Genomic DNA, 12,965 nt, shown 5'->3' with positions numbered 1-12,965 from the left:
CTTTCATCAATTACATAGAGAACATATATTAAAGAATTAACACATTTATTTAAACTTAGTCAAGAATAAAAAGTTGTATTTAGAAACTTTTGTATTATTGTTTTTATATATATACAATTGCTTGTGTTTGCTTACATTTTAAATATTTTTACTTACAATACTTATGTGTTAACAACAGTATCATTTTAAAAAGATTACCATATAATATAAATTAATCTAATTATTGTCATATTATTCATTGTATCAATTTTCTATCATTCTATCGTATCTACTTTTCTTCATCATCATTTCTTTTTTAATATTGGTATACTTGTGGATTTTTTTAAAAGTGGCTAAAATTAGAAGTTTATAATGATAACAAACATTTCAATATCGTTATTCATCATTGATATTATGATTTGCTATATACTTACCACAGGATGTGGATCTGTACCAAGCATTTTTTCCCGTACAGCCCATCTTACTTTCGAATGTTTTGCTTCTCCAGGGAAAGATACCTGTTTCCATTCCTGTTGATACTTTTGATAAAGAGCAACAGGATCACATTTTTTGTTAATGACTTTTTGTGCTTGTGGTTGCAATCTCCATGGCCGAATAACTAAATAAATATGAACAAAGCTATATATTTATAAATATATGAATAGTTTTAAATATACATATACAAAAAGCGAGTGCGATATAGATATGGCAATGTATAGCTTACATGATTTAGGTCTGGTATTAATGGATGATCTTGTAGATAAAGTACTTTGTGTACGCACATTTCCAGTTGGATCTGATGCTATACTCTTTGACTCTAATCCGCTTACATAATCTGATCTAGGTTTACATATCGATTGCTCAAATACTGAAGTTATTGGTTTTGCTTGATCCTCTATTCTTAAATTAAGCTTGCATTCTTCCGTCAAATAACTATCTTTTGCTAAACATTTAGAAGCATTTCGTCTATTCTCGCTTTTCGAACATTTGATAATCGGAGGTTTAATATTAAAATAGTTTTGTTTACAGCAAGTCCCATCAGATTCGTTTATTTGAACACCTTCTTTGTGGTATTTTATTGTTGACAGCTTTTCATCTGATTTTATCACAGTTGCTTTAGTATGTTTTTGGATATCTTCCTTAGGAATACATTTTATCTTGACTTTTACCAATGATTCATCATCAAAGGAATTTGAGGATTCAGAAGGAACAATATTGATTAAGGAATAATCTGTATTCTGATGCCCATGAGCTTCTTTAATCAGAGCCTGTTGTTTACTAATTATTTTCGTTTTAATCTCTTCTTTTCGTTGTTGTCTTTCGCGTTCTTTTATCTTTCTATAGATCTTCAAATCTAGAAAATAAAATCATAACTTGTAACAAGAGAGAAATATCTTGCAAATATGTATCGATTTTATTGCAATGATAATTCAACCTGGAATATGAACAGGTAAAAAAATAAATGAACAAGCCGATGCATTTACCTTTCATAAAAGCTTTTAATTGAGCCGCGGTAATGCCAACGAATCCTAATGAATTCAAAAGAACGAGAACTTCTCGTGGATCATCTTTAATCTCCGACATAGTACACATATACGCACTGTATCAATTGAAGAAATTCAAAATAAAATTCAATTCTTGAATTTCGTTCACTGTAAAACCAATTACAGAAAGCAGTATACGCTTTTATCGCAGATATGTGGTATATACAATTTTTTCTTGACTGTTTCAAATAAGAGAAACGTTAAGGATCAACCAGTGTGTTGAGAGGTGGAGGGACGAATCTCGCGCATGCGTAGTGATGCAAATGCTAAGCAGATGCTCATACTGGCTGTGTTCCAAAATTCACTGCCAGTACTAGGAACAGAGAGAAACCTAAGAGGGGCCACGCTGTCGTTTTTCGTGAGACCGTTTTCCTAACTGATACAGTGGCGCTAACTGGATCTACTTTAAGATGCCTTTACATGGCAGCGTCAAGCGTCGAGCGTTATGCCCGTATCAGACTACGCATTGAAGATTGAGATTCAAGATTCAAAATTGAAATTTGACCGCTTTAGAGGGGCCACGCTGTCGTTTTTCGTGAGACCGTTTTCCTAACTGGTACAGTGGCGCTAACTGGATCCACTTTAAGATGCCTTTACATGGCAGCGTCGAGCGTTAATATTATTGCTCAGAATTGTATTTATTTCATATATATAAAGGAGTTATATCCCAGACAGCACATCCAATCTTTAATCTTCAATCTTCAATTTTCAATGCGTAGTCTGATACGGGCTTTAAGCGTTTGCGCAGAATATTATTGCTCAGAATTGTATTTATTTCATATATATAAAGGAGTTATATCCCAGAATATTATTGCTCAGAATTGTATTTATTTCATATATATAAAGGAGTTATATCCTATTTTATAAATATTGTCTGCTATCTGGGTATATATTGTATGCAATATAAATAATATAATGATATAATATAATGATGTTTTCATTCTATATACATGATGATACATAATGCATGCGTGATGCGTGATCACGTGGGAAGAAAATGTGAACTTTGAAATAGTGTTAGTGAGCAGCACAAGAGGAGAAGTGTTTCCGATTTTGCACAAAAAATGATACGTCCAATGATAATTCCAAGAGTATTATTCGCCTATATAGATAACGGATATAGATTTTAGTTGTAAGAAACATTTGTGAACCTAACGAGCTCTTGAGACGAATAGAATAACATTCCTTCGCGAATTGTGCTCGAAAATCCAATATATAACCTGAACCTGAATGCGAACTAACCTCTATATTTAAATTAGGAAAGAAAACAATTTTTATAAGATAAGAAACCTCGCAATATATATCATCGTGTTTGAATAAACGAAGATAATATTCCAATATTGTGAGTATTTTAATTATCAAAACACATAACAATTATTTCATTTATTTCATAAACAAAACTTCTAATAATATAATCTTTTTTATGCAGAATTTTTTTTCTTGGGGAAAGGTCCATTGAGAAACCATGTCAAAACGTAAATTTGACGATATTGAAGATGTATCTAACAAGCAGCCACTTAAAAATTCGTTGGATTCTGATGAAGATGATGACGAAATAAACGAAGATGCCTATAATATCATGAATGAAAATGATTTTGAAGGTATTTGGACATAATATTATTTAGATAGATCAATATTATATTTATTATTTTATTTTTTGTTATTGTTACAATTCTTAATTTGTCTAATGTACGTACCGAAGCTTAATTATATCTGTCAAATAGGCACAGAAGAGGGACCCTCAGCACCAGAAACAAATGTAGGATTTACAGCATTTAATATGAAAGAGGAATTGGAAGAAGGCCACTTTGATAAAGATGGTCATTATCTTTGGAAAAAAGAGAAACAAATAAAAGACAATTGGTTGGATAATATCAATTGGGTCCAAGTTAGTATTATAGATAAATATAATAGTCTGCTTTCTAGTCTAAAATTAATTTATTATATTTATATAAAAGTATAATTTTCTTTTGTATTAAAGAAAAATTGCATTATATTTTAAAAACAATTTTATTTTTCAATATATTAATAAAAGAGATAATGTAAATTTTTTCTATCTACATATAAAATATTATACATTTTAAAGGTTAAACCTAGTTCCACTATTGACATACAAAGAAGTGCTAAACCAAGCAAAAGTCATGGATTGGGAGACAGCGATAGCGATGATGAAGATATCAAGTTTGATCCAATTCCATTATATAAACAGATTTTAGAGTTTCTTAAACCTGGTGAAACTGTTTCTAAGACACTATGTAGACTTGGTAAACACAATTAATATGGAATGTGCATATTCAAGTTGTTATAAATACTATATATATAAATTGTCTCAATCCAGGCAAAGGGAAAAAGAAATTAACCACAGCTGAAAGATGGAAAAGGAAAAAGGAAGGTAAACCACAAGATGAAGAAGATTCAAATTCTGTTGACATAACCAAATTAACTGAGCTAGCAAATGAATTATTAACACGCATTGGTAATATGGATATATATCAAGAAAGTTACGAAGAAATAAAAAAGAAGGTACTCAATTATATATATACACATATGTACATTGTCGAACAATTAAGTTTCAAGACTCGCTTTACATTTCCGCACACTTGATCCGTTTGTGCTACGATTTTAGAAGGTTATTCACAACTCAATACTCAACATGTGGTGCGAGTTTGAAATTATTTGGTTCAATAGTTAATGAGATACAGTCACGCAAAGTTGTATTACAAAATTTTGTTTAAAAATCGATTTAATGAAAGGAACGGTTGACAATGCGCCAACATTAAATTCTGCGTTAAATTAGTGGAGTCTCCAACAGAAACGTTACAAATGATATATATATATATATACACACACAGTATATTTATTATAAGAAATCACATATTTTGTAGATTGAACATGCCAACAAATATGTGCATCCTTTGAAACAAGAAGCAGAACTGGATATGTTTACTGATGATTTTGATGGACAGGAGAAGGCAAACCTGGATAATACTAATAATGGTCTGTAATACATATAACAATTAATGTAATACGTATAACATATTAACAATAAATACTTTCACATTGCTATTGTTATCTCTAATGCATAGAAATATTTTTATATGAGATGTTTGATACATATATATAATGCATACATATATGTACCATAGATAAGACAACAGACACAACTAGTGCAGAAGAAAGTACATCTTTAGCAGAAAATATAACATGGGACTTGAAATGGTCACAGGATGAAAATGCAGAAATATATGGGCCTCATACTACTCAGCAAATGCATGCATGGGCAAAAGAAGGATATTTCAAAAAGGGTGCATGGGTCAGAAGAACCGGACAACAGAGTCAGTTTTATAATGCTGGTAGAATAGACTTTGAACTTTACCTGTGACACTTCTATATTTAATATACACAAAAAAATATCAATAAAAATAAATGCATAATTTGTCAAAAACAAAAGATTTAACAAATCTTAAAATTTCATAGAAGTAGTATGTATAATATTGTTATATATAAAGCGTATATATTATATATTAATATGTAAAGTTTTCACACATAAAAGTAACCGTTTATTCCGCAAATCTGTATCTGTACAAATTTACAAAAAGGAAATCACGATACAAGAATCTATTAATAAGAGATGTTCAAATTGTTTTGAATCTTATAATCCACAATATCTAATTATAAACAAAACATTTTTTTTTATAATAAAACATTGCAGTTCTTTTTAAATTTTATTATATTTTTTATAATTTTGTAATTTTTACATTTGTTTAAAAGAAAATATTTACTGAAGGAAACAAAAACATGTTCCATGAATCAACAAATTCGTGAGAAATTGTTGCATCTAATAAATATTTATATGTATAATTTAGATTTTAGATAAAAAAATTAATTCCTGGAAAGAGTTTTTTGTCATTTCTATCATCTTATTTACTAAAACAACTATAATATTAACACACAATGTGTGTAAATTAGGAATAATTACTTCGTAAAATTCAAAAAATTTAATTTTGCAGTATAAAATGATAATATTTAGATAACTTTTCCACAAATTTGAAAATCATCTTTGAAATAATACTTAATTGGAGAACCATGATTTTGTATGTAAGAAACATACAAACGCTTGCATTGCCATACTTTTCAGTTGGTTATTAAATACCATCTGGTGTGGAACTTCAGAGATTTCTTGCGTATAGCTCTATGAAAGCGGAAACATTGAAATTTATGGCTCGTGGAGAGCGTGGTATTTTTAAATAGAATTTTATTCCTAAAATAAATATATTTGTACTGTATGATATAGAGAATTATGCAGACTAAACTTTACCTTATACAATGACTTTTTTTTTCTTTAAGATTCTTATATTTATTTTGTACATTTCGAAGATAGCAAATATTTTCTTTGAGTAAAAAATATATTATCTCGCCAGAGATAAATAAAAATTATAAAATATATTTTAAAAATATTTTTGAATTTATTATAAAACAAACTCACCCATTTGCTCTCTCTCTCTCTCTCTCTCTCTCTCTTTCTCTTTCTCTCTCACATTGTCTCTTATAGACATTTGCATATAAATGCAATAATTGTTCAATTTTGTACTATACAGAAAGAGTAAACACAAAAGGAGGGATTTATACATATATTTTGGCTAACATAGACCACAAGGTTTGTGCAAAAAATAATAAAAAAAGATTTTGAAAATATGTATCTAAATAAAAAACACGCATCAGTGTAATAATTCGTAAATTGAAATATTTTGAATTTTTCTTGTTTATATATGTGTATGTCAGTAGATAATTGGCACGTATCTTTTTACTGAATATAATTTTATTAAACGTCTTAAACATTTTTATTAGCAATGTATGAAATTTTATATATATAATTACTTAAAATATTACTTCAAGTATTTTCTTCGCGTACACGCAAAAATTGTTCAGACATGAATATCTGAGAGTATACGTGTGCATGCATATATTTATATATAGATTTGTATATGTTGTATATACAAGGTGTCTCCTCAACTTTTTTTTGCATTTCTGCTCTGCTGAAAGATTCTTTGATTAATTTTAAATTGATTTTCTCTTGATCGATATTATGTATTATTAGACACTATTCTCGTCTATATAATTTTTCCATGTTCAATATTAAATATCTTGGGAAGTAACTTACATTCTTTACTTAAAATTCTGTTTAAGTAAGGTCTAGTTGGAATGTATTAAAATTCAATATTTTAACACATTTTAGCAAGTATAAAGTTTAGTATGAGAGAATCTTTCAATTTTTAATCATCCGTAAAAACAAAAACTGTAATTAATATTATATATATGCCTCAACATATCTTTGCTAAGAAAAATCAATTTTAAACTAATCAAAGAATCATCTCAGTCTCTCTTTTTTTCTTTACGTGCAGCATAATCGCAGATTTTGGGACACCTAGTATATGCGCGTATATTTTCGCAAGTATAAATTCGTAGCTCATTTTGAAAAGTCAGAAGAATTTCTAGCGGAGTGTTAAACGTATAGAAGACCAAAAAGTATCTATACTAGATTATAATGAGAGAACTATATGAATCGATCCCTTCGGTAACTATACGAGTCGATCATAATTGTGAAAGAGTCTAAATATAACTACGTTACTAAAAGTGCGGTGAAACACATGCAATGTACATCCGTTGCTTATCAAACCCAACATATTTCGTGCCTTTAATACGTTCATTAATAATCACATGCTTTTAATCAAGATTTGCAAATATCCGTCCTCTGCAAATTCACACGATGCTAAACGATGAATAATAACGATGAATTGTTTTTGAACAACAGCTTTTTTTCGCTCAAGGTAGATCTTGCGTCGTTACGTATCAGCAAATACAAACAATAAAAACAATAAAAGATTTAAAAAATGCAAAAAGGATTGAGTAAAACATTCGTTATTCCAATTATGAATTTTTCAATCAGCGATTAGTTTAGTTAAAATTATATATATATGACATACACACAAATAAAACTTAAATAAATTCGTCATTGTATAACGTTACGAAAAAATATCTAGATATTAAAATTTCTTCTTAGAAAATAAAAAGATAAACAAATGGAAAATAAAATATATATGGGAACGATAAAAAACTTATCTTTCTGCCCAAAAATGGCGCTTTAACTTTTCGCTTATTCATTAAAATTGTAAATATATATTATATCGTTAAACATCGTAATGAATTATTTCTAGCTCTAGCATTTTAACATATTTTCACAAAAAGGGGAACATAATTCTTTTTCTGAATTCTTCATTTCTTCAATTAGTTAATCAACATTTCGCAAACGCAAACTGTATCGTTCAAATTTACTTACGAAAATATGAGAATACACGAAGCAAGGTGGTGAAGGTACATTGCATTACATTCACGCGTGTCGACGAAACAAGTACTTTGGTCTTTTCCAAGCTGAAAGGACGCGCAACAGCCGGAGAGAACACAGGGGAGGACGTTCGGACGAGGGCGAAAATAGGGTAAGAACGACACATACGAGAGCGGACAAATTACATGCCGGTTTCATACACGCACGCAAAGGAAAAGGCAAGATCCCATAAGAGCTATTCCGTCGGTCTTATCTTCATCGTAGCGAGCACGCTTTACGTGGTATTGCCTTATTCTAGTCTCGCGAATGACTCGTTCGATCGCATGCGAGTTTTCGAGCCGTTATGAACATCTCGGGGAACAATCGTTATTGCCGTTATATTGTTATGAAACCGGCGCCGTGTAGGACTTGCACGCATACACACAAAGGGAAGGGGAAACACAAACGAAACAGGGCATTCACATATGGACGTTTACGCACGTGAGAGAACGTTATGATTTATTGGCGTCGGAATGGCGCGGACACTCTTTTCTTGCTTGTAACTTCTGCATCAGATTTATTTCTCTGTATAAATCGAAGATGCGAACGAAATGTATTACCATGTTGGTTTATTAGCAAAAAAAACAAAAAAAAAACAAAATAAAAATTGTACAAATTAGAAACTTACAGCACATATTGCTTCTTTATCATTTTTCGCTCATAAAGCTTAAGCTTCTTAAAGCAAACAGATTCTTCAATTTTGGCTTCCTCATAGAGGAAGATATCTCAAAATTTGCGAAAGTTACACCGTATACAGACATTTTTCAAAAAATTCAAAATTTTATAAAAAATGATCTCTTTCACCGATCCTCATCAAATTCAATACCAACCATCCTTTAATGATACTCTATCTATGTAGAAAAATTTAACCCGATATCTAAAAATTTGCAAAAGTTAAAGCATGTACAAAAATTTTTCAAAAAATTCAAACTTTTATAAAAAATGAACCCTTTCACCGATCCTCATCAAATTCAATACCAACCATTTTTTAATGATACTCTATTTATGTAAAAAAATTTAACCCAATATTTAAAAATTTGCAAAAGTTAGAATGTGTACAAACATTTCTCAAAAAACTCAAAATTTTATAAATAATGAATCCTTTCACTGATCCTCATCAAATTCAATACCAACCATCCTTTAATGACACTCTATTTATTTTTAAAAATTTAGCCCGATATCTCAAAAATTGCGGAAGTTAGAGGTTGTACAATGTACATTCCGTACATACATACATAGATACAGACATTTAAAAAAAATATGATTTTTTGATGTTTTGGAACATTTTAAATACGTTGGCATAAAAAACTGGAAAAAAAAATATTGTTACGAAAACAAAGTTTCCTCCATGAGGAAGCACAAAGTATTAAAAAAAAGAATATACAAGAATATATATCAACATTTTAATATAATATATTGTGTGTGTTACTCCTCTTACACATTTTCAATTTATACGAGAATAAGTTTGTCGAGGTGTATATTTTCTACATGAGCATAAAAAGAGAGTGTGTCCCGAGACTATTTCGACGCCGACTATACATTCGACATTACACACGGGCTTGTATGTACATACAAAAATAGCCGCCGAGAGCAGCAGCGGCACGCCTCAAACGCATCGAAGTCCCCAAAGCGAAGTTCGAAAAGGGGACACGCGCGCGCGACTCAGAAGAGGAAGAAGAGCAAGGAGAAGGACGTTTACGAGGTCTCTATCCCTCTCTTAGGGGACGTCCCAGCCTCGCCAACCCCTCTCACGATGTGGCTCTCTCTTTCTCTCCCTCTCGCTCGTCTTCCTCTTGGTCGTTCTCCAGACGAGAAATGCACATAGCATGACTAACTACCATGACTAACGAGTCGGGCGAAGTGCCACCGAGAAATCTTGGCTAACCGAGCGAGAGAGGATAGGCATGGTGAAATATTTTCAGGTCTAATATTTCGAGCGACGCACTATGAGGGGTGGTCTTTTCCCATTTGAGCCATTGAATTCGTTTATCTTTATACGCCAGATGGATAGATGGATAGAGCTCGCGCCAGATGTGATTAAAAACGCGAATAGTATTTATGTGACAAACTGTTAAAAGTAGAGTCTAGCTATGCTTGGAAAATTTAGCCTTTCCATGGGAAAGAGATGTGATTTTATATGCGACGATTATGATACTTAGGGATTATAGTGTTTATAATCGTGATGGATACGCAAAGCCTCGAAATTTCTGTATGAAACAAATGTAAATGGACGCCAACGGAAGGGATCTCACTTATAGTCTGAGCAGCGTAAATGTATCTTGGATATTTGCTTACGATTTAAGTTTAATCGGGCGATTTAAATGACAGAGAGATATATATATACACACAGGGATGAGATAGAGCGAAAGAAATGAGTAGAGATGAACGCTTAATGTCGGTAATCAAAGTTGTAAATTGGATCGGATTTAATCCCCTCTGTTCCTTAATGCTTAAGTGACAAATAAACAAAGAAACATAATGTATACGTTTAATTAGAATTTTAATCTTTCCGATTATATCTATTGATAAATGTTTAAAAAAGCAATCCGATATTCGGATTTTATTAATCGTCAAATACAAACGCAAGTTATTTTTGCTATTTTTGTCAAATCTAAATTTTGTAAATTTAAAGTAAGTTTTACATATCATATATAAGAGAAGAGTAATGAAAAGAATTCGTTCTACTGATTGAATTATATATAATATAGACTAAATATTTTATATAATATTTATGGTAAGTAAAAAATGAATATTTATTAATATTTTGTAAATATTTCTCAATATTTTGATAAATATTTATAAAATATTCAAATAATCATTATAAATATTTTGTACATATTTTATAAATATTGTGTGCTGTCTGGGTAGATAGATATTATCATAGAACAGATATATAATTAGATTTACAGAAATATAGAATGAGAGAAAAAGAAGTTAAAAATACTGTAGATTTCGTATCTTTCAACGTACACAGATGTTCGAAACCGATTATAAAATTCGAATAAAAAGCTTGGTTGAGACTTTACGGACTCTGTTTTTCTCTCTCCCTCCCTCTCTCTCTCTCTCTCTCTCTCTCTCTCTTTCTCGCTTTCTCATTCTTCCTATTCCTCGGTCGGTCCGTCGTAAAACTCTTCGCATAATCAAGAAAGAAAAGGCCGCCGACTTTCGAGTTAAACTGTGACGATCGATTGCGCATTCCTCGTCGGAACTTCCAAACTTAGCGAGCCGAGATGGACGACCCGTTTCGGCGGAAAGCAAGAGAACTCGTGATGCAGCTTGTAGGTCAGTGGACCGCACACGGAAAACACATTAATGGGGGATTTTCACTCAACGCTTCTACCGGGCCTCTCGCTTCGGGGAAAATGAATTTTTCAGAATGCCAAGCGAGCCAAAACGCGATGGCGTATCACTTACGAGATCCAGGTAAGAGGAACATCAACCCGGAATGTTTCGCCTAATCGCATTAAATCTATATGACCTCGTAAATATGCTTTCGTCGATCTTCCTTTTTTTTTCTCTTTTTTCCCACTTTTTTTTTTTGCGCAAACTGTGAGTACCATCATTTTTTTAAACGGCTACCCGGTCGTTCGATGCGAATGAACGTTGATGCGAATTGATGGCGATTGCTGACTATCTGGGGAACTGTTTCGCCCGCGAGAACGGCGGTTTCCATACATTTTTTATGAAACCATCCGCATATCGATCCGAGAACGAGAATTCTATGACTCGTTAAAAGACCATGGTTATGGATCTCACGCGGAAATTAACTTTCCAACTCTATAAATACATGAGAAGATTATTTTCATCGCGCGCAAATATAACCACAAATGTTCTTTTAGTATTTAACTAATAATAATCGTCCTTACACAGAATTCATAGCAATATATGCCTCGATATTATTTCGATAGAATCAAATCAATCAATCAATGTTATTGGTATTCCATCATCGACCGAGTTGATATATAAAAAAAAACTCCCGAACCGTCCTTATTATTTTTACCTATGATAACGCTTGTTCGTAAAAAGATAAGCTACTGAAAGGATATATCGCAAGATTAGAAACAATATCGTCTTGATACACGCACTCTTTGGCGATCCAAAGTTTATCATCTTCCGCTCCAGGATCTCGTTCCTCCAAACGAATGAGCTGGCGAATTCGCAAAAAGAGATTGCCCTTAATCTCTCTCTTTAAATTCTGTCGCTGGGAAAGTTCGAGTTTCTGCGGCCCGTCGTAGGAAAATGCGATTCAGTAACGAGACTTAATCTTCTGGTGTTGCAAACTACGACTCGCAGAGTTGCCTTACAAGTGGATCCAATTAGAAAGTTTTGCATATTCTGTTAGATTTCGTGGACGCGCGCGCGGCGCGTTTAGAGGCGTGCGCAAAAAACATAGAGATAGGCTCTCAGGATCGCGTAATCGCGGATTCGCGTAACAACTTCCGTCGTCGTACGTGTTTTTTTTTATCGTCGCGCAAGACGGAATCGTTATTGCGAATCGCAAGTACGAGTCTGTTCGGTAATTCCCATAACGGAAACGTACGCACTTTATTCGTACTGCATTAAGTATATTTTCGTATTCAAAACGTAACATCTTTCCAAACTTAACATCATAAATTAATAAATAAATATATATATTTTATATATTTTTTTTTCGTATGTATTCGCTTATGCAGTTTTGTATAAATGTGTGTTTGTCTTTTGTAGTCTCTAAATATATTCGGTGTAATGTGCTTACAGAGTAAAGGTCGTAACACACTATTATTGCTTTAATTTACAACACTTCGTACGAGGGATCCTCCCTTTGTCGATCGCAAAAGAGGGAAAAAAATCGGATTCGCCTCCTATAACGTAATTTGCTCCCTTAAGCGTGTCTCGTGTGGAGGGACGTGTTAATGCAATTTTTAGCAAACAACTTATCCTTCCTTTTATCAATAATGCTCATACGGCCGCTCAAATTTGCGAATTTTCAAGTATCTGGATACTCGTTTAATTTATATTCGAGTACAAAAAAAAATATTTAGAATATTTGCTTTTCGTAAATATATAAATATATATATATA

The 12,965-nt window shown here is 32.0% G+C and overlaps 2 protein-coding genes across 4 annotated transcripts; one reads left to right on the top strand and one right to left on the bottom strand.

Moving 5' to 3' along the window:
- Nucleotides 1–51: 51 nt before the first annotated feature.
- On the bottom strand, nucleotides 52–1,791 carry LOC115245456. The gene is made up of 4 exons (XM_029823774.1): nucleotides 1,464–1,791; nucleotides 704–1,333; nucleotides 414–598; nucleotides 52–332 (listed from the first exon to the last, which is right to left on the bottom strand). Exons 1-4 carry the CDS (start codon nucleotides 1,570–1,572, stop codon nucleotides 285–287), a joined length of 972 nt encoding a protein of 323 aa, XP_029679634.1. The 5' UTR covers nucleotides 1,573–1,791; the 3' UTR covers nucleotides 52–284.
- A 699-nt stretch (nucleotides 1,792–2,490) lies between these two features.
- LOC115245466 (CD2 antigen cytoplasmic tail-binding protein 2 homolog) lies at nucleotides 2,491–5,419 on the top strand. 3 transcript variants are annotated; one of them, XM_029823790.1, is made up of 7 exons: nucleotides 2,491–2,865; nucleotides 2,953–3,124; nucleotides 3,248–3,411; nucleotides 3,610–3,787; nucleotides 3,862–4,046; nucleotides 4,409–4,520; nucleotides 4,670–5,419. In XM_029823790.1, the coding sequence occupies exons 2-7, from the start codon at nucleotides 2,989–2,991 to the stop codon at nucleotides 4,903–4,905; spliced, it is 1,011 nt and encodes a 336-aa protein (XP_029679650.1). In that variant the 5' UTR covers nucleotides 2,491–2,865; nucleotides 2,953–2,988; the 3' UTR covers nucleotides 4,906–5,419. The 3 variants fall into 3 exon arrangements, with proteins under 3 accessions (XP_029679650.1, XP_029679652.1, XP_029679651.1); XM_029823792.1 differs by having other exon boundaries at nucleotides 2,507–2,655; nucleotides 2,974–3,124; XM_029823791.1 differs by having other exon boundaries at nucleotides 2,509–2,865; nucleotides 2,974–3,124.
- The last annotated feature ends 7,546 nt before the right edge of the window (nucleotides 5,420–12,965 follow it).

This window comes from Formica exsecta, unplaced genomic scaffold, assembly GCF_003651465.1.
Source record: "Formica exsecta isolate Colony F162 unplaced genomic scaffold, ASM365146v1 scaffold98, whole genome shotgun sequence".
In the NCBI taxonomy this organism is placed as follows: domain Eukaryota; kingdom Metazoa; phylum Arthropoda; class Insecta; order Hymenoptera; family Formicidae; genus Formica; species Formica exsecta.
The sequence above is the reverse complement of the archived record's forward strand: the minus strand, read 5'-3'. Positions and strand labels throughout refer to the sequence as shown.